This window comes from Coloeus monedula (assembly GCF_965178545.1).
Source record: "Coloeus monedula genome assembly, contig: HAP1_SCAFFOLD_472, whole genome shotgun sequence".
Lineage (NCBI taxonomy): Eukaryota > Metazoa > Chordata > Aves > Passeriformes > Corvidae > Coloeus > Coloeus monedula.
This window is the reverse complement of record NW_028120488.1, coordinates 60951-83186: the sequence shown is the minus strand read 5'-3', so window position 1 is coordinate 83186 and position 22236 is coordinate 60951. Positions and strand designations below refer to the sequence as shown.

The following is a 22236-nucleotide window of genomic DNA, read 5'->3' as shown; positions in this document are numbered from 1 at the left end:
CCCCATTTTTCCCCAAATTCCCCATTTCCCCCAATTTCCCCATTTCCCCCCAAACTCCCCTTTTCCCCCCAAATTTCCCCATTCCCCCCAAATTCCCCCATTATTTCCCCAATTTCCCCCCAAATTTCCCATTTTTTCCCAAATTCCCCATTTTTTCCCAAATTTCCCCATTTCCCCCCAAAATTCCCCATTTCCCCCCAAATTCCCCATTTCTTCCCAATTTCCCCATTTCCCCCCCAAATTCCCATTTTTTCCAAATTTCCCCATTTCCCCCAAATTTCCCCATTTCTTCCCAATTTCCCCATTTCCCCCCCAAATTCCCCATTATTTCCCCAAATTCCCCCATTTCTCCCCCAAATTTCCCCCCAAATTCTCATTTTCCCCCAAATTCCCATTTTTTCCCAAATTTCCCCATTTCCCCCCAAATCCCATTTTTTCCCAAATTCCCCCAAATCCTTTCCCAAATTCCCCATTTTCTCCCAAATTTCCCCATTCTTTCCCAAATTCCCCATTTTCCCCTTTCCCCCCAAATTTCCCATTTTTTTCCCAAATTCCCTTTTCCCAAGTTTCCCCATTTCCCCCCCAAATTCCCCATTTTTTCCCAAATTCCCCATTTTTTCCCAAATTTCCCCATTTTCCCCCAAATTCCCCATTTCTTCCCAATTTCCCCATTTCCCCCCCAAATTTCCCCATTTCTTCCCAATTTCCCCATTTCCCCCCCAAATTTCCCCCCAAATTTCCCATTTTTCCCAAATTTCCCCATTCCCCCCAAATTCCCCATTTCCCCCCCAAATTCCCCATTTTTTCCCAAATTTCCCCATTTTCCCCAAATTTCCCTTTTTCCCCCCAAATTCCCCATTTTTTCCCATATTTCCCATTTTCCCCCCCAAATTCCCCATTATTTCCCCAAATTCCCCCATTTCTCCCCCAAATTTCCCCCCAAATTTCCCCATTTCCCCCAAATTCCCCAGTTCTTCCCAATTTCCCCATTTCTCCCCCAAGTTTCCCATTTTCTCCCAAATTTCCCCATTTTTTCCCCATTTTCCCCTTTCCCCCCCAAATTTCCCCATTTTTTCCCCATTTTCCCCTTTCCCCCCCAAATTTCCCCATTTTTTCCCCATTTCCCCCCAAATTTCCCCCCAAATTTCCCATTTTTCCCCAAATTCCCCATTTTTCCCCAAATTCCCCATTTCCCCCAATTTCCCCATTTCCCCCCCAAACTCCCCTTTTCCCCCCAAATTTCCCATTTTTTCCCAAATTCCCCATTTTTCCCAAATTTCCCCATTCCCCCCAATTTCCCCATTTCCCCCCAATTTCCCCATTTCCCCCCCAAACCCCCCCGATCCGGGACGCGAACGAGATGCAAACGAGATGCGAACGAGATGCAAACGAGATGCGAACGAGATGCGAACGAGATGCAAACGAGATGCGAACGAGATGCAAACGAGATGCGAACGAGATGCGAACGAGATGCAAATGAGATGCAAATGAGCACCTGGGAGTCGGTCAGCGGCAGCCAATAGATGCAGGGCGCCGCCTTGGTCTTGCGGAAGAGATCGTCCAGGAGCTTGGCCGGGGGCTCCTCGGGGGGCTTCTCTGGGGGGGGGAGGGGCGGCCACGCCCTCAGGGCCACGCCCGTGACGTCATCGGCCCCGCCCCCACCCCCCGCGCCCAAAACCGCCCCCATTTGCCCCAAAATCCCCGAGGCTTTTACCGAAAATTCCGGATTTTTCACCGAAACTCTCCCCGCTTTTTCCCCCCAAAGTTTTCGGGTTTTCCCCAAAATTTCCCGTTGTCCCCTCAGAATTTCCCGGTTTTGACCCAAAATTTCCCACTTTTTCCCATAATTTCCCACTTTTCTCCCAAATTTCCCACTTCTTCCCAAAATTTCCCACTTTTTCCTGAAACTTCCCGGTTTTGCCCCGAAATTCCCACTTCTTCCCAAAATTTCCTGGTTTTGACCCAAAATTTCCCACTTTTTCCCAAAATTTCCCACTTTTTCCTGAAATTTCCCGGTTTTGCCCCGAAATTTCCACTTTTTCCCATAATTTCCCCGTTTTGACCCAAAATTTCCCACTTTTTCCCATAATTTCCCACTTTTGCCCCAAAATTTCCCACTTTTGACCCAAAATTTCCCACTTTTTCCCGAAATTTCCCACTTTTTCCCAAAATTTCCAGGTTTTGACCCAAAATTTCCACTTTTCCCCAAAATTTCCCACTTTTGACCCAAAATTTCCACTTTTTCACCAAAATTTCCCACTTTTTCCCAAAATTTCCACTGTCTCCCAAAATTTCCCACTTTTTCCCAAAATTTCCCAGTTTTTCCCAAAATTTCCCACTTTCTCCCAAAATTTCCTGGTTTTGACCCAAAATTTCTACTTCTTCCCAAAATTTCCCAGTTTTTCCCAAAATTTCCCACTTTTTCCCATAATTTCCCTGTTTTTGAACCAAAATTTCCCACTTTTCCCCAAAATTTCCCACTTTTGCCCCAAAATTTCCCACTTTTTCCCCAAATTTCCGCCTTTTTCCCCAAAATTTCCCACTTTTCCCCAAAATTTCCCACTTTTCCCCAAAATTTCCCACTTTTTCCCGAAATTTCCCACTTTTTCCCCAAAATTTCCCGGTTTTGACCCAAAATTTCCACTTTTCCCCAAAATTTCCCACTTTTGACCCAAAATTTCCACTTTTTCACCAAAATTTCCCACTTTTTCCCAAAATTTCCACTGTCTCCCAAAATTTCCCACTTTTTCCCAAAATTTCCCACTTTTTCCCAAAATTTCCCACTTTCTCCCAAAATTTCCTGGTTTTGACCCAAAATTCCCACTTCTTCCCAAAATTTCCTGGTTTTGACCCAAAATTTCCCACTTTTTCCCAAAATTTCCCACTTTTTCCTGAAATTTCCCGGTTTTGCCCCGAAATTTCCACTTTTTCCCATAATTTCCCCGTTTTGACCCAAAATTTCCCACTTTTTCCCACAATTTCCCACTTTTGCCCCAAAATTTCCCACTTTTGACCCAAAATTTCCCACTTTTTCCCAAAATTTCCCACTTTTTCCCAAAATTTCCCACTTTTTCCCAAAATTTCCCACTTTTTCCCGAAATTTCCCACTTTTTCCCATAATTTCCCACTTTTGCCCCAAATTTCCCACTTTTCCCCAAAATTTCCCGGTTTTGACCCAAAATTTCCCACTTTTCCCCAAAATTTCCCACTTTTGACCCAAAATTTCCACTGTCTCCCAAAATTTCCCACTTTTTCCCAAAATTTCCCAGTTTTTCCCAAAATTTCCCACTTTCTCCCAAAATTTCCTGGTTTTGACCCAAAATTTCTACTTCTTCCCAAAATTTTCCAGTTTTGACCCAAAATTTCCCACTTTTTCCCAAAATTTCCCACTTTTTCCCAAAATTTCCCACTTTTTCCTGAAGTTTCCCACTTTTCACCAAAATTTCCCACTTTTTCCCATAATTTCCCACTTTTGACCCAAAATTTCCCACTTTTTCCCCAAATTTCCCACTTTTCCCCAAAATTTCCCACTTTTTCCCCAAATTTCCCACTTTTTCCCAAAATTTCCAGGTTTTGACCCAAAATTCCCGCTTTTTCCCAAAATTTCCCACTTTTTCCCCAAATTTCCCACTTTTTCCCAAAATTTCCCGGTTTTGACCCAAAATTTCCCACTTTTTCCCAAAATTTCCCACTTTTTCCCAAAATTTCCCACTTTTCCCCCAAATTTCCCACTTTTTCCCATAATTTCCCACTTTTGCCCCAAAATTCCCACTTTTTCCCAAAATTTCCGCCTTTTTCCCCAAATTTTCCATTTGTCACCAACATTTCCTTTTTTTCTCTCACAATTTCCCCGATTTGCCCCAAAATCCCCGAGGCTTTTACCAAAAATTCCGGATTTTTCACCGAAACTCTCCCCGCTTTTTCCCCCCGAAGTTTTCGGTTTTTCCCCAGAATTCCACGTTTTCCTCTCAGAATTTCCCAGTTTTGCCCCAAAATTCCCGCTTTTTCCTGAAATTTCCCACTTTTTCCCATAATTTCCGCCTTTTTCCCCAAAATTTCCCACTTTTTCCAAAAATTTCCCACTTTTGCACCAAATTTCCCACTTTTTCCCAAAATTTCCCACTTTTTCCCGAAATTTCCCACTTTTTCCCAAAATTTCCAGGTTTTGACCCAAAATTTCCCACTTTTTCCCAAAATTTCCCACTTTTTCCCATAATTTCCCACTTTTCCCCAAAATTTCCCACTTTTGACCCAAAATTTCCACTTTTTCACCAAAATTTCCCACTTTTTCCCAAAATTTCCACTGTCTCCCAAAATTTCCCACTTTTTCCCAAAATTTCCCAGTTTTTCCCAAAATTTCCCACTTTCTCCCAAAATTTCCTGGTTTTGACCCAAAATTTCCACTTTCTCCCAAAATTTCCGCCTTTTTCCCCAAAATTTCCCACTTTTCCCCAAAATTTCCCACTTTTTCCCAAAATTTCCCACTTTTGCCCCAAAATTTCCCACTTTTCCCCAAAATTTCCCACTTTTTCCCAAAATTTCCCACTTTTTCCCAAAATTTCCCACTTTTCCCCAAAATTTCCCACTTTTCACCAAAATTTCCCACTTTTGACCCAAAATTTCCCACTTTTTCCCCAAATTTCCCACTTTTCCCCAAAATTTCCCCGTTTTGACCCAAAATTTCCCACTTTTTCCCAAAATTTCCAGGTTTTGACCCAAAATTCCCGCTTTTTCCCAAAATTTCCCACTTTTTCCCATAATTTCCCACTTTTGCCCCAAAATTTCCCACTTTTTCCTCAAATTTCCCACTTTTCCCCAAAATTTCCCACTTTTCCCCAAAATTTCCCACTTTTTCCCAAAATTTCCCACTTTTGCCCCAAAATTTCCCAGTTTTTCCCAAAATTTCCGCCTTTTTCCCCAAAATTTCCACTTTTTCCTGAAATTTCCCACTTTTTCCCAAAATTTCCACCTTTTTCCCCAAAATTTCCACTTTTCCCCAAAATTTCCCACTTTTCACCAAAATTTCCCATTTTTCCCCCAAAAATTCCCCTTTTCCTGTCAAAATTTCCACTTTTTCCCGAAATTTCCCACTTTTTCCCCAAAATTCCCTTTTTCCACCAAGTTTTCCCTTTTCCCCAAAATTTCCGACTTCTCCCTTTAAACTCCGCCCCTCCCCTCATTAACCCCTCATTAACCCCTCATTAACCCCTCATTAACCCCCCTATTACCCCCTCATTAACCTCCTCCCCTCATTAACCCCTCATTAACCCCACCCCTCATTAACCCCCACCCCCATAAGCCCCACCCCCTCCATTTAAGCCCCACCCCCTCATTAACCCCCACCCCCATAAGCCCCACCCCCTCCATTTAAGCCCCACCCCCTCATTAAGCCCCACCCCGCCCCCTCATTAACCCCTCATTAACCCCTCCCCCATTACCCCCTCATTAACCCCTCATTAACCCCCATCCCCTCATTAACCCCCACCCCTCATTAACCCCCTAATTAACACCCTCCCCCCCACTAAGCCCCACCCCTCATTAATCCCAATTAAGTCCCACCCCCTCATTAACCCCTCATTAACCCCCACCCCTCATTAACCCCTCATTAACCCCACCCCTCATTAACCCCCACCCCTCATTAACCCCTCATTAACCCCACCCCTCATTAACCCCCACCCCTCATTAACCCCTCATTAACCCCACCCCTCATTAAGCCCCACCCCCTCCCTTTAAGCCCCACCCCCTCATTAAGCCCCACCCCACCCCCTCATTAACCCCTCATTACCCCCTCATTAACCCCTCCCCCCATTACCCCCTCATTAACCCCTCATTAACCCCCATCCCCTCATTAACCCCACCCCTCATTAACCCTCTCATTAACCCCCACCCCCCCATTAAGTCCCACCCCTCATTAACCCCTCATTAACCCATCCCCTCATTAACCCCCACCCCTCATTAACCCCTCATTAACCCCACCCCTCATTAACCCCCCCTCATTAACTCCCTCATTAACCCCTCATTAACCCCACCCCTCATTAACCCCCATCCCCTCATTAACCCCTCATTAACCACCCCCATTAACCCCCACCCCTCATTAACCCCTCATTAACCACACCCCTCATTAACCCTCTCATTAACCCCCATCCCCTCATTAAGCCCCACCCCCTCCCCTTTAAGCCCCACCCTCTCCTCATTAACCCCTCATTAACCCCCTCCCCTCATTAACCCATCCCCTCATTAACCCCTCATTAACCACCCCCATTAACCCCCACCCCTCATTAACCCCTCATTAACCCCACCCCTCATTAACCCCTCATTAACTCCCCCATTACCCCCTCATTAACCACCCCCATTAACCCCCTCCCCTCATTAACCCCTCATTAACCCCCATCCCCTCATTAACCCCAACCCCTCATTAACCCCTCATTAACCCCCCCATTAACCCCCACCCCTCATTAACCCCCATTATGTCCCACCCCTCATTAACCCCCCACCTCTCATTAACCCCTCATTAACCCCCATCCCCTCATTAACCCCAACCCCTCATTAACCCCTCATTAACCCCTCATTAACCCCTCATTAACCCCTGTATTACCCCCTCATTAACCCCACCCCTCATTAACCCCATCCCCTCATTAAGCCCCACCCCCTCCCTTTAAGCCCCACCCCCTCATTAAGCCCCACCCCGCCCCCTCATTAACCCCTCATTAACCCCTCCACCATTACCCCCTAATTAACCCCTAATTAACCCCTCATTAACCCCTCCCCCCATTACCCCCTCATTAACCCCTCATTACCCCCTCATTAACCCCTCATTAACCCCACCCCTCATTAACCCTCTCATTAACCCCCACCCCCCCATTAAGTCCCACCCCTCATTAACCCCTCATTAACCCCACCCCTCATTAACCCCATCCCCTCATTAACCCCTCATTAACCCCTCATTAACCCCACCCCTCATTACCCCCTCATTAACCCCTCATTAACCCCCCCTCATTAACCCCTCATTAACCCCACCCCTCATTACCCCCTCATTACCCCCTCATTACCCCCTCATTAACTCCCTCCCCTCATTAACCCCCTCCCCTCATTAACCCCCACCCCTCATTAACCCCACCCCTCATTAACCCCCATCCCCTCATTACCCCCTAATTACCCCCTCATTAACCCCACCCCTCATTACCCCCTCATTAACCCCATCCCCTCATTAACCCCACCCCTCATTACCCCCTCATTAACCCCATCCCCTCATTAACCCCACCCCTCATTACCCCCTCATTAACCCCTCATTACCCCCTCATTAACCCCCACCCCTCATTAACCCCACCCCTCATTAACCCCCCCTCATTACCCCCTCATTAACCCCTCATTAACCCCACCCCTCATTACCCCCTCATTACCCCCTCATTACCCCCTCATTAACCCCACCCCTCATTAACCCCACCCCTCATTACCCCCTCATTAACCCCTCATTACCCCCTCATTAACCCCCACCCCTCATTAACCCCACCCCTCATTAACCCCCCCTCATTACCCCCTCATTAACCCCTCATTAACCCCACCCCTCATTACCCCCTCATTACCCCCTCATTACCCCCTCATTAACCCCACCCCTCATTAACCCCTCATTACCCCCTCATTAACCCCCCTCCCCCTCACCTTTCCTCTCGGGCCTGGCCTCCCTCTGGCCCCGCCCCTTCTCCTTCTCCCCTCCCCCTTGTGGGCGTGGCCTCACTCCCCTCCCCTCGCGGGGGGGGCCGTGCCCGGCCGCTCCCATTGGCTGAGGGGCGGGCGGTGGGCGTGGCCCGGGGGCGGGGCTCTTCCCGCGGTCCCATTCCCGCTGCTCCCGCGCCCGCTCCCGCCGCGATCGCTCCCGCTCTCGCTCCGCCCACTGCCAGGGCTCCGCCCCTCCCCGGGGGGCGTGGCCGGATGGGGACACGCCCCCTGCCCCGCCCCCCGCTGCTGCTGAGGAAGAGGAAGGCGGGGTGGGGGAGGGGCGGGGCAAAGCTCCGGCCACGCCCAGAGAGGAGGAGGAGGAGGAAGGGTGGGGGGAGGGGCAGCAGGAGGAGGAAGCGTCCGCAGAGGGGGAGGGGAGGAGGCCGCGGTGGAAGTCCAGCTGTGGGGGGAGGGGAGAGAGGCGTTAGCGAGGGGGGAGGGGAGGGAGCTGAGTGACCCCTGAGTGACCCCTGAGTGAGCTGAGTGACCGTGAGTGACCCTGAGTGACCCCTGAGTGACCCTGAGTGACCCTGAGTGACCCTGAGTGAGCCTGAGTGACCCCTGAGTGACCACTGAGTGACCCCTGAGTGACCCCTGAGTGAGCCTGAGTGACCCTGAGTGACCCCTGAGTGACCCTGAGTGACCCCAGAGTGACCCTGAGTGACCCCTGAGTGACCGTGAGTGACCGTGAGTGACCCCTGAGTGACCCGAGTGACCCTGAGTGACCCCTGAGTGACCCTGAGTGACCCCTGAGTGACCCCTGAGTGACCCCGAGTGACCCTGAGTGACCCTGAGTGACCCTGAGTGAGCTGAGTGACCCTGAGTGACCCCTGAGTGACCCTGAGTGACCCTGAGTGACCCCTGAGTGACCCTGAGTGAGCTGAGTGACCCCGAGTGACCCTGAGTGACCCTGAGTGACCCTGAGTGACCCCTGAGTGAGCCTGAGTGACCCTGAGTGACCCTGAGTGACCCCTGAGTGACCCTGAGTGACCCCTGAGTGAGCCTGAGTGACCCTGAGTGAGCCTGAGTGACCCTGAGTGACCCCTGAGTGACCCTGAGTGACCCCTGAGTGACCCTGAGTGACCCCTGAGTGAGCCTGAGTGACCCTGAGTGAGCCTGAGTGACCCTGAGTGACCCCTGAGTGACCCTGAGTGACCCTGAGTGACCCTGAGTGACCCCTGAGTGACCATGAGTGACCCTGAGTGAGCCTGAGTGACCCCGAGTGACCCCTGAGTGACCCCTGAGTGAGCCTGAGTGACCCTGAGTGACCCTGAGTGACCCTGAGTGAGCCTGAGTGACCCCTGAGTGACCCTGAGTGACTCTGAGTGACCCCCGAGTGACCCTGAGTGACCCTGAGTGACCCTGAGTGACCCTGAGTGACCCTGAGTGACCCCTGAGTGATCCTGACTGACCCCAGTGACCCTGAGTGACCCTGAGTGACCGTGAGTGACCCCTGAGTGACCCCTGAGTGACCCTGAGTGACTGTGAGTGACCCCTGAGTGACCCGAGTGACCCCTGAGTGACCCCTGAGTGAGCCTGAGTGACCCTGAGTGACCCCTGAGTGACCCTGAGTGACCCTGAGTGACCCCTGAGTGACCCCTGAGTGACCGTGAGTGACCGTGAGTGACCCCTGAGTGACCCGAGTGACCCTGAGTGACCCCTGAGTGACCCTGAGTGACCCCTGAGTGACCCCTGAGTGACCCCGAGTGAGCCTGAGTGACCCCTGAGTGACCCTGAGTGACCCTGAGTGACCCTGAGTGAGCTGAGTGACCCTGAGTGACCCCTGAGTGACCCTGAGTGACCCTGAGTGACCCCTGAGTGACCCTGAGTGAGCTGAGTGACCCCGAGTGACCCTGAGTGACCCTGAGTGACCCCTGAGTGAGCCTGAGTGACCCTGAGTGACCCTGAGTGACCCCTGAGTGACCCTGAGTGACCCCTGAGTGACCCTGAGTGAGCCTGAGTGACCCTGAGTGACCCCTGAGTGACCCCTGAGTGACCCTGAGTGACCCCTGAGTGACCCTGAGTGAGCCTGAGTGACCCTGAGTGACCCCTGAGTGACCCCTGAGTGACCCTGAGTGACTCTGAGTGACCCCTGAGTGAGCCTGAGTGACCCCTGAGTGACCCCTGAGTGACCCCGAGTGAGCCTGAGTGACCCCTGAGTGACCCTGAGTGACCCTGAGTGAGCTGAGTGACCCCGAGTGACCCTGAGTGAGCTGAGTGACCCCGAGTGACCCTGAGTGACCCTGAGTGACCCTGAGTGACCCCTGAGTGAGCCTGAGTGAGCCTGAGTGACCCTGAGTGACCCCTGAGTGACCCTGAGTGACCCCTGAGTGACCCCTGAGTGAGCCTGAGTGACCCTGAGTGACCCTGAGTGACCCTGAGTGACCCCTGAGTGACCGTGAGTGACCCTGAGTAACCCTGAGTGACCCCTGAGTGACCGTGAGTGACCCCTGAGTGACCCTGAGTGACCCCTGAGTGACCGTGAGTGACCCTGAGTGAGCCTGAGTGAGCCTGAGTGACCCCTGAGTGACCCCTGAGTGAGCTGAGTGACCCTGAGTGACCCTGAGTGACCCCTGAGTGACCGTGAGTGACCACTGAGTGACCCCTGAGTGACCACTGAGTGACCCTTGAGTGACCCCGAGTGACCCTGACTGACCCCTGAGTGACCCTGACTGACCCCTGAGTGACCCCTGAGTGACCGTGAGTGACCGTGAGTGACCCCTGAGTGACCCTGAGTGACCCTGAGTGAGCCTGAGTGACCCCTGAGTGAGCCTGAGTGACCCTGAGTGACCCTGAGTGAGCTGAGTGACCCTGAGTGACCCCTGAGTGACCCTGAGTGACCCTGAGTGACCACTGAGTGACCCTGAGTGACCATGAGTGAGCCTGAGTGACCCCTGAGTGACCCTGAGTGACCCTGAGTGACCCTGAGTGAGCTGAGTGACCCTGAGTGACCCCTGAGTGACCCTGAGTGAGCCTGAGTGACCCTGAGTGACCACTGAGTGACCCCTGAGTGACCCCTGAGTGAGCCTGAGTGACCCTGAGTGACCACTGAGTGACCCTGAGTGACCCCTGAGTGAGCTGAGTGACCCTGAGTGACCCTGAGTGACCCCTGAGTGACCCCTGAGTGAGCCTGAGTGACCCTGAGTGACCACTGAGTGACCGTGAGTGACCCCTGAGTGAGCCTGAGTGACCCTGAGTGACCACTGAGTGACCCCTGAGTGACCCTGAGTGAGCCCTGAGTGACCCTGAGTGACCCCTGAGTGACCCCTGAGTGACCCTGAGTGACCCCGAGTGAGCCTGAGTGACCCCTGAGTGACCCCTGAGTGAGCCCTGAGTGAGCCCTGAGTGACCCTGAGTGAGCCTGAGTGACCCCTGAGTGACCCTGAGTGACCCCAGAGTGACCCTGAGTGACCCTGAGTGACCCTGAGTGACCCTGACTGACCCCTGAGTGACCCCTGAGTGACCCTGAGTGACCCTGAGTGACCCCTGAGTGACCCTGAGTGACCCTGAGTGAGCCCTGAGTGAGCCCTGAGTGACCCCTGAGTGACCCTGAGTGAGCTGAGTGACCCTGAATGACCCTGAGTGACCCCTGAGTGACCCCTGAGTGACCCTGAGTGACCCCTGAGTGAGCCCTGAGTGAGCCCTGAGTGACCCCTGAGTGACCCTGAGTGAGCTGAGTGACCCTGAATGACCCTGAGTGACCCCTGAGTGACCCCTGAGTGACCCTGAGTGACCCCTGAGTGACCCTGAGTGACCCTGAGTGACCCCCGAGTGACCCTGAGTGACCCTGAGTGACCCCTGAGTGACCCCTGAGTGACCCCCAGACCTGGAAGTGACCCCAACCCCCCCCCTCCAAATTCCCAAAAATTCCCCAAATCCCCCAAATCTTCCCAAATTCCCCCAAATCCCCCCCAAAATTCCCTCAAATGCCCCAGAAGGGCCCCAAACCCCAAAAAATCCCCCCCAAAAAAATGCCCAAAATTTCCCCCAAATTCCCCCAAAATTCCCCAAAAAAATCCTCAAAAAATCCCCAAAATCCCCCAAATCCTCCAATAATTCTCAATATTCACCCCAAAAATCCCCACAAAATCCCAAAAACTTCCCAAAAAAATCCTCAAAAATTCCCCAAAATTCCTCCCAAAATCCCCCAAAAAATCCCCAAAAAACTCCCCCCGAAATTCCCCAAGAAATCCCATAAAAATTCCCAAAAAGTCCCCAAAAAATTCCCAAAAAAAACCCCAAAAAAAAAAAATCCCCAAAAAACCCCAAAAATTCCCAGAACTCCCCCAAAGTTCCCCAAAAAATTTCTCAAAAAGTCCTAAAAAATCCCCCAAAATTCCTCAAACATCAAAAAAAAATCCCCAAAAAACCCCCAAAAAATCCAAAATAATCCCAAAAAAATCCCAAAAAAATCCCAAAAATCCCCAAAAAAATCCCCTAAAATTCCCAAAAAAATCCCCTAAAAAATCCCAAAAAATCCTCAAAAAAAATCCTCAAAAAATTCCAAAAAATCCCAAAAAAAATCCCAAAAATTACCCGAAAACCCCCAAAAATCTCCCAAAAAATCCCCTAAAATTCCCAAAAAATCCCCAAAACAAAACCCCCAAAAAAACCCCAAAAATCCCAAAAAAATCCTAAAAAAAACCCCCAAAAAACCCCCCAAAAAATCCCAAAAAATCCCCAAAAAATCCCAAATCCCAAAAAATCCCCAAAAAAATCCTCAAAAAATTCCAAAAAATCCCAAAAAAATTCCCAAAAATTACCCGAAAACCCCCAAAAATCTCCCAAAAAATCCCCTAAAATTCCCATAAAATCCCCAAAACAAAACCCCTAAAAAATCCCCCAAAAAATCCCAAAAAAACTCCTCAAAAAATCCCAAAAAATCCCCAAAAAATCCCAAAAATCCCCAAAAATCTCCCAAAAAATCCCCTAAACTTCCCAAAAAAATCCCAAAAAATCCCCCAAAAATTCCAAAAAATCCCCAAAAATTCCCAAAAATTACCCGAAAACCCCCAAAAATCTCCCAAAAAATCCCCTAAAATTCCCATAAAATCCCCAAAACAAAACCCCCCAAAAAACCCCAAAAATCCCCAAAAAAATCCTCAAAAAACCCCCAAAAAACCCCCCAAAAAATCCCAAAAAATCCCAAAAAAATTCCCAAAAATTCCCAAATCCCCCCGAAGTTCCCAAAATCCCCCCAACCCCCCAAAAAATCCCTAAAATACCCCCAGAATTCCCAAAAAAATCTCAAAAAATCCCCAAAAAATCCCCAAAAAATTCCAAAAAATCCCAAAAATCCCCAAAAAATCCCCAAAAATCTCCCAAAAAATCCCCTAAAATTCCCATAAAATCCCCCCAAAAAAACCCCCAAAAAAACCCCCAAAAAATCCCAAAAAATTCCCAAAAATCCCCAAAAATCTCCCAAAAAATCCCCTAAAATTCCCATAAAATCCCCAAAACAAAACCCCTAAAAAATCCTCAAAAAAATTCACAAATCCTCAAAAAATCCCCCAAAAAATCCCAAAAAATCCCCAAAAAATCCCCAAAAAATCCCCAAAAATTCCCAAAAAAATCCCAAAAAACCCCCAAAAAAACCCCAAAAAAATCCCAAAAAAATCCCAAAAAATCCCCAAAAATTCCCCGAACCCCCCAAAATTGCCCAAAACCCCCCGAAACGCCCCAAACCCCCCTCACCTCCTCCTGCTGGGCGAAGTCGGCCGCGAGCACTTTGGGGTTGGACTGCGGCCACTTGACCCCGTGCAGGGCCTCGCGCGTGGCCACCGCCTCCTCCACGGAGCAGTACTGGGAAAATTCCCGGAATTCCCGAAATTCCCGGATTTTGGGAGAGAGAAATTGGGATGAGAGAAGAGAAAAAACCAGGAAATGTTAAAAAAACCAAAAAAAACGCCCAAAAAAACCCCCAAATTCACAAAAATCCAACAAAAACCCCTAAAAAACCTCAAGAAACATCCAAGAAACAAAAATCCTGGAAAATCCCGAAAAACACCCAAAAGGACCCCAAAAAACCCCTAAAAACCACCAAAAACCCTTAAAATAACCCAAGAAACGCTAAAAAAACCAAAAAAACACCAAAAAGTCCTAAAAAGCCAAAAAAAATCCTCCACGGAGCAGTACTGGGAAAATTCCCGGAATTCCCAAAATTCCCGGATTTTGGGAGAGAGAAATTGGGATGGGAGAAGAGAAAAAACCAGGAAATGTTAAAAAAACCAAAAAAAAACCCCAAAAAAACCCCCCAAATTCACAAAAATCCAACAAGAACCCCTAAAAAACCTCAAGAAACCTCCAAGAAACAAAAATCCCGGAAAATCCCAAAAAACACCCAAAAGGACCCAAAAAACCCCCTAAAAACCACCAAAAACCGTTAAAATAACCCAAGAAACGCTAAAAAAACCAAAAAAACACCAAAAAATCCCCTAAAAAACCCCAAATACACAAAAATCCAATAAAAACCCCTAAAAAACCTCAAGAAACATCCAAGAAAGAAAAATCCCGGAAAATCCCGAAAAACACCCAAAAGGACCCCAAAAAAGCCCTAAAAACCACCAAAAACCGTTAAAATAGCCCAAGAAACGCTAAAAAAACCAAAAAAACACCAAAAAGTCCCAAAGAGCCCCAAAAAATCCTCCATGGAGCAGTACTGGGAAAATTCCCGGAATTCCCGAAATTCCCGGATTTTGGGGGGCAGAAATTGGGATGAGAGAAGAGAAAAAACCAGGAAATGTTAAAAAAACCAAAAAAAACCCCAAAAAAACCACCAAATTCACAAAAATCCAACAAGAACCCCTAAAAAACCTCAAGAAACCTCCAAGAAACAAAAATCCCGGAAAATCCGGAAAAACACCCAAAAGGACCCAAAAAAAGCCCTAAAAACCACCAAAAACCGTTAAAATAACCCAAGAAACGCTAAAAAAACCAAAAAAACACCAAAAAATCCCCTAAAAAACCCCAAATACACAAAAATCCAATAAAAACCCCTAAAAAACCTCAAGAAACCTCCAAGAAACAAAAATTCCGGAAAATCCCGAAAAACACCCAAAAGGACCCAAAAAAAACCCTAAAAACCACCAAAAACCGTTAAAATAACCCAAGAAACGCTAAAAAAACCAAAAAAACACCAAAAAATCCCCTAAAAAACCCCAAATACACAAAAATCCAATAAAAACCCCTAAAAAACCTCAAGAAACCTCCAAGAAACAAAAATTCCGGAAAATCCCGAAAAACACCCAAAAGGACCCAAAAAAACCCCTAAAAACCACCAAAAACCGTTAAAATAACCCAAGAAACGCTAAAAAAACCAAAAAAACACCAAAAAGTCCTAAAGAGCCCCAAAAAATCCTCCACGGAGCAGTACTGGGAAAATTCCCGGAATTCCCAAAATTCCCGGATTTTGGGAGAGAGAAATTGGGATGGGAGAAGAGAAAAAACCAGGAAATGTTAAAAAAACCAAAAAAAACCCCCAAAAAAAACCCCCAAATTCACAAAAATCCAACAAGAACCCCTAAAAAACCTCAAGAAACCTCCAAGAAACAAAAATCCCGGAAAATCCCGAAAAACACCCAAAAGGACCCCAAAAAACCCCTAAAAACCACCAAAAACCCTTAAAATAACCCAAGAAACGCTAAAAAAACCAAAAAAACACCAAAAAGTCCCAAAGAGCCCCAAAAAATCCTCCATGGAGCAGTACTGGGAAAATTCCCGGAATTCCCAAAATTCCCGGATTTTGGGAGAGAGAAATTGGGATGGGAGAAGAGAAAAAACCAGGAAATGTTAAAAAAACCAAAAAAAACCCCCAAAAAAACCCCCCAAATTCACAAAAATCCAACAAAAACCCCTAAAAAACTTCAAGAAACATCCAAGAAACAAAAATCCTGGAAAATCCCGAAAAACACCCAAAAGGACCCAAAAAACCCCTAAAAACCACCAAAAACTGTTAAAATAACCCAAGAAACGCTAAAAAAGCCAAAAAAACACCAAAAAATCCCAAAGAGCCCCAAAAAATCCTCCATGGAGCAGTACTGGGAAAATTCCCGGAATTCCCGAAATTCCCGGATTTTGGGAGAGAGAAATTGGGATGGGAGAAGAGAAAAAACCAGGAAATGTTAAAAAAACCAAAAAAAAACCCAAAAAAAACACCAGAAAACCCAGATTTTGGGGGGATTTTGGGGGAATTTGGGGCAAATTTTGGGAGATTTGGGGTGGATTTGAGTGGATTTGGGGGATTTTGGGGGATTTTGGGGCAAATTTGGATTTGGGGGAATTTTGGGTGGATTTTGGGTGGATTTGGGCAGATTTGGGGGCATTTGGGGCAGATTTTGGGCGGATTTTGGCAGATTTGGGTGGATTTTGGGTGGATTTGAGTGGATTTGGGGGATTTTGGGGGGATTTTGGGGGGATTTTGGGGCAAATTTGGATTTGGGGGAAATTTGGGTGGATTTTGGCAGATTTGGGTGGATTTTGGGTGGATTTGGGTGGATTTGGGGGATTTTGGGGAGATTTTGGGGGATTTTGGGGCAAATTTGGATTTGGGGGAATTTTGGGTGGATTTTGGGTGGATTTGGGCAGATTTGGGTGGATTTTGGGGCATTTGGGGCAGATTTTGGGCGGATTTTGGCAGATTTGGGTGGATTTTGGGTGGATTTGAGTGGATTTGGGGGATTTTGGGGGGATTTGGGGCAGATTTGGGGTGGATTTGATTGGATTTGGATTTGGGCGGATTTGGGTGGATTTTGGGTGGATTTGGGTGGATTTCAAGTGGATTTTGGGTGGATTTAGGAGGATTTGAGCAGATTTGGGCAGATTTGGGGTGGATTTGGGGTGAATTTTGGGGAATTTGAGGCAGATTTGGGCAGATTTTGGGCTGATTTCAAGTGGATTTGGGCAGATTTTGGGCGGATTTTGGGTGAATTTGGGGTGCATTTGAGTGGATTTGGATTTGGGCTGATTTCAGGTGGATTTGGGTGGATTTGGGCGGATTTAGGGGAATTTTGGGCAGATTTGGGCAGATTTTGGGTGGATTTGGGTGGATTTTGGGGAATTTTGGGTGGATTTTAGGCAGATTTCGGGTGGCTTTGAGTGGATTTAGATTTGGGCACATTTCAGCAGATTTGGGCAGATTTTGGGTGGATTTTGGGTGGATTTGGGAGGATTTTGGGTGGATTTAGGAGGACTTGGGCAGATTTGGGCGGATTTGGGTGGATTTTGGGGAATTTTGGGAAGATTTGGGCAGATTTTGGGCTGATTTCAAATGGATTTGGGGATATTTTGGGCGGATTTGGGCTGACTTCAGGCGGATATGGGTGGATTTGGGCGGATTTTGGGTGGATTTGGGTAGATTTGGGTGGATTTGGGCAGATTTTGGGCTGATTTCAGGTGGATTTGGGCGGATTTTGGGTGGATTTGGGCAGATTTTGGGTGGATTGGGGCAGATTTGGGCGGATTTGGGCGGATTTTGGGCAGATTTCAGGTGGATTTGGGCAGATTTTGGCAGACTTGGGTGGAATTTGGCCGATTTGGGTGGATTTGGGCAGATTTGGGCAGATTTTGGGCTGATTTCAGGTGGATTTGGGCAGATTTGGGTGGATTTGGGCAGATTTTGGGCTGATTTCAGGTGGATTTGGGCAGATTTGGGCGGATTTTGGGCTAATTTCCGGTGGATTTGGGTGGATTTTGGGCTGATTTCAGGTGGATTTGCACAGATTTTGGTGGATTTGCGCAGATTTTGGGCTGATTTCAGGTGGATTTGGGCAGATTTTGGGCGGATTTTGGGCCGATTTCCGTCGATTTCGGCTCCGCTCCTCCCTGCCCTCCCCGAGTCCTCCCGGCCGCCAGGGGGCGCCATCTCCTTCACCCTCCCCTCACCACAACTCTATGGTTTTCCCGCTAAAATCCCTCATTTTTTCCCAAATTTCCGGCATTTTGGGGCGAATCCCGGGGGTTTTGGGGTCCGTACCGTGACGAAGCAGTGGGATTTGATGCGGTCGATCCAAAATCCGTCGTCCTTGAGCCGCCCCGTGCGGCCCAGGAGCTCCTTGAGCTGCCCCAGGGTGAAGGGACGCACCTGGGTGGGGGGAGGGGCAGAGAGGGTCAAGGGAAGGGGGCGTGGCCAAGGGCAGGGGATGGGGGAGGGGCAAAGTCAGTCCGGACCCCCCCCCCCAAAAAAAAACCCCCCAAAAAACGGCCCCGAAATGGCCCAAAATGGGCTCGAAAGAGCCCCAAAGTGACCCAAAAAGGAGCAAAGTAACCCCGGAGTGGCCCAAAATGGCCAAGAATGACCCCAAAAAGGCCTCAAGTGACCCCAAAATGAGCAAGAATGACCCAAAATGAGCAAGAATGACCCCAAAAGGCCTCAAATGACCCCAAAATGACCAAAAATGACCCAAAATGGCCTCAAATAACCCCAAAATGACCAAAAATGACCCAAAATGGCCTCAGGTGACCCCAAAATGAGCAAAAATGACCCAAAATGACCTCAAGTCACCCCAAAATGAGCAAGAATGACCCCAAAAAGCCTCAAATGACCCCAAAATGACCAAAAATGACCCAAAATAGCCTCAAGTGACCCCAAAATGAGCAAGAATGACCCAAAATGGCCTCAAATGACCCCAAAATGGCCAAAAATGACCCAAAATGACCTCAAGTCACCCCAAAATGAGCAAGAATGACCCCAAAAAGCCTCAAATGACCCCAAAATGACCAAAAATGACCCAAAATGGCCTCAAATGACCCAAAAATGACCCAAAATGGCCTCAAGTGACCCCAAAATGAGCAAGAATGACCCAAAACGGCCTCAAATGACCCCAAAATGACCAAAAATGACCCAAAATGGCCTCAAGTGACCCCGAAATGACCAAAAATGACCCAAAATGGCCTCAAGTGACCCCAAAATGACCAAAAATGACCCAAAATAGCCTCAAGTGACCCCAAAATGAGCAAGAATGACCCAAAACGGCCTCAAATGATCCCAAAATGACCAAAAATGACCAAAAATGGCCTCAAGTCACCCCAAAATGAGCAAGAATGACCCCAAAAAGCCTCAAATGACCCCAAAATGACCAAAAATGACCCAAAATGGCCTCAAGTGACCCCAAAATGAGCAAGAATGACCCCAAAAGGCCTCAAATGACCCCAAAATGACCAAAAATGACCCAAAAAGGCCTCAAATGACCCCAAAATGACCAAAAATGACCCAAAATAGCCTCAAGTGACCCCAAAATGAGCAAGAATGACCCAAAACGGCCTCAAATGACCCCGAAATGACCAAAAATGACCCCAAAAGGCCTCAAATTACCCCGAAATGACCAAAAATGACCCAAAATGGCCTCAAATGACCCCAAAATGACCAAAAATGACCCAAAATGACCTCAAGTGACCCCAAAATGACCAAAAATGACCCAAAATAGCCTCAAGTGACCCCAAAATGAGCAAGAATGACCCAAAACGGCCTCAAATGACCCCAAAATGACCAAAAATGACCCAAAATGGCCAAGAATGACCCCAAAAGGCCTCAAATGACCCAGAAATGACCAAAAATGACCCAAAATAGCCTCAAGTGACCCCAAATGGCCTCAAATGACCCCAAAATGGCCAAGAACGACCCCAAATTCCCCAAAATGGCCTCAAGTGACCCTGAAATGACCAAAAGCGACCCAAAATGACCCAAAATTGCCTCAAATGATCCCAGTAAACAAAGGGACTCCAAATAACCCAAAATGATCCAAAGCAACCCAAAACTGACCCAAAACTGACCCAAAAATAACCCAAGAAGGAGCAAGATTAACCAAAATGACCCAAAAATGACCCAAATTGACCCCAAGTGATCCCAGTAAAGAAAATGACCCCAAAAATGACCCAAAACTGCCCAAAACCAACCCAAAACGATCCAAAAAAAATCCAAAAAATCCCCAAAAAATCGCCAATTTCCCAAATTGCCCAAACCGGCCGGAAATGGCCCCAAAGCGGCGCTCACCAGGTTGCAGAGGTGCACGATGGGGGAGGGGCGCTGCCGGGGGGGGGAGGGGACCCAGAATGACCCAAAACGACCCAAAATGACCAAAAATGACCCAAAGTGACCGAACGCGACTCAAAGGACCCAGAGTGACCCAAAACGACCCAAAAACGACCCAAAACAATGAAAAGTGACGCAAAATGACTCAAAATGACCCAAAATGACCCAAAGACGCCTCAAAACGACCCCAAATTACTCCAAACAACCAAAAAACTCCAAAAACTTCCAAAGACTTCAAGAAATGACACAAACGCACCCAAAATGACTCAAAATGACCCAAAATGATCCAAAGACGCCTCAAAACGACCCCAAATTACTCCAAACAACCAAAAACGACCCAAAAACTTCCAAAGACTTCCAAAAATGACACAAACACACCCAAAATGACTCAAAATGACCCAAAATGACCCAAAATGACCCAAAATGACTCAAAATGACCCAAAATGACTCAAAACGACCCAAAACAACCCCAGGGACCAAACTGACCTCAAAATCACCCCAAAACTGCCCAAAAACAACCCAAAAACGACCCAGAATGACCCAAAACCGACCCAAAATGACCAAAAATGACCCAAAGTGACCGAACACGACTCAAAGGACCCAGAGTGACCCAAAACGACCCAAAAACGACCCAAAACAACAAAAAGCGACAAAAAATGACTCAAAATGACCCAAAGACGCCTCAAAACGACCCCAAATTACTCCAAACAACCAAAAAACTCCAAAAACTTCCAAAGACTTCCAAAAACGACACAAATGCACCCAAAATGACTCGAAACGACCCAAAATGACCCAAAATGACTCAAAATGACCCAAAATGACTCAAAATGACCCAAAACAACCCCAGTGACCAAACTGACCTCAAAATCACCCCAAAACTGCCCAAAAACAACCCAAAAACGACCCTAAATGACCCAAAATCGCCCCAAATGACCCAAAACGACCCAAAAACGACCCAAAACAACGAAAAGTGACGCAAAATGACTCAAAACGACCCAAAATGACCCAAAGACGCCTCAAAACGACCCCAAATTACTCCAAACAACCAAAAAACTCCAAAAACTTCCAAAGACTTCCAAAAACGACACAAACGCACCCAAAATGACTCAAAATGACCCAAAACGACCCAAAATGACTCAAAATGACCCAAAATGACTCAAAATGACCCAAAACAACCCCAGTGACCAAACTGACCTCAAAAGCACCCCAAAACTGCCCAAAACCAACCCAAAAACGACCCTAAATGAACCAAAACAACCCAAATGACCCAAAACGACCCAAAAAAACCCCAAAAAAATCCAAAAAAATCCCAAAAAATCCCCAAAAAATTGCCAATGTCCCAAATTGCCCAAACCCGCCGGAAACGGCCCCAAAGCGGCGCTCACCAGGTTGCAGAGGTGCACGATGGGGGAGGGGCGCTGCCGGGGGGGGGAACCCAGAACGACCCAAAAACCAACCCAAAAAACCCCAAAAAACCCCCAAAAAAACCCGAAAAAAAACCCAAAAAAATCCCCAAAAAATCGCCAATGTCCCAAATTGCCCAAACCGGCCGGAAACGGCCCCAAAGCGGCGCTCACCAGGTTGCAGAGGTGCACGATGGGGGAGGGGCGCTGCCGGGGGGGGGAACCCAGAACGACCCAAAAACCAACCCAAAAAACCCCAAAAAAACCCCAAAAAAACCCGAAAAAAAACCCAAAAAAATCCCCAAAAAATCGCCAATGTCCCAAATTGCCCAAACCGGCCGGAAACGGCCCCAAAGCGGCGCTCACCAGGTTGCAGAGGTGCACGATGGGGGAGGGGCGCTGCCGGGGGGGGGAACCCAGAACGACCCAAAAACCGCCCCAAAAAACCCCCAAAAAAACCCAAAAAAAATCCAAAAAAATCCAAAAAAATCGCCAATGTCCCAAATTGCCCAAACCGGCCGGAAACGGCCCCAAAGCGGCGCTCACCAGGTTGCAGAGGTGCACGATGGGGGAGGGGCGCTGCCGGGGGGGGGGAGGGGACCCAGAACGACCCAAAAACCGCCCCAAAAAACCCCCAAAAAAACCCCAAAAAAATCCAAAAAAAATCCCAAAAAATTGCCAATGTCCCAAATTGCCCAAACCGGCCGGAAACGGCCCCAAAGCAGCGCTCACCAGGTTGCAGAGGTGCACGATGGGGGAGGGGCGCTGCCGGGGGGGGGACCCAGAACCACCCAAAAACCGCCCCAAAAAACCCCCAAAAAAACCCAAAAAAAATCCCAAAAAATCCCCAAAAAATCGCCAATTCCCCAAATTGCCCAAACCGGCCGGAAACGGCCCCAAAGCGGCGCTCACCAGGTTGCAGAGGTGCACGATGGGGGAGGGGCGCTGCCGGGGGGGGGAGGGGACCCAGAATGACCCAAAACGACACAAAACGACCAAAAACGACCCAAAGTGACCGAACACGACTCAAAGGACCCAGAGTGACCCAAAACGACCCAAAAACGACCCAAAACAACGAAAAGCGACAAAAAA

At 48.3% G+C, this 22236-nt stretch overlaps 1 protein-coding gene across 1 annotated transcript in view; it reads right to left on the bottom strand.

Annotated features, from left to right (window-relative positions):
* Nucleotides 1-1495: 1495 nt before the first annotated feature.
* LOC309585816 (uncharacterized protein) overlaps nt 1496-22236 on the bottom strand; it is a gene marked incomplete at its 3' end in the record, with an annotated part of 56291 nt that continues 35550 nt past the window's right edge. The window contains 4 exon segments of the mRNA XM_082303661.1: nt 1496-1596; nt 7660-8116; nt 13411-13518; nt 17687-17794. Of these exon segments, the coding sequence (XP_082159787.1) occupies nt 1496-1596; nt 7660-8116; nt 13411-13518; nt 17687-17794 (774 nt within the window).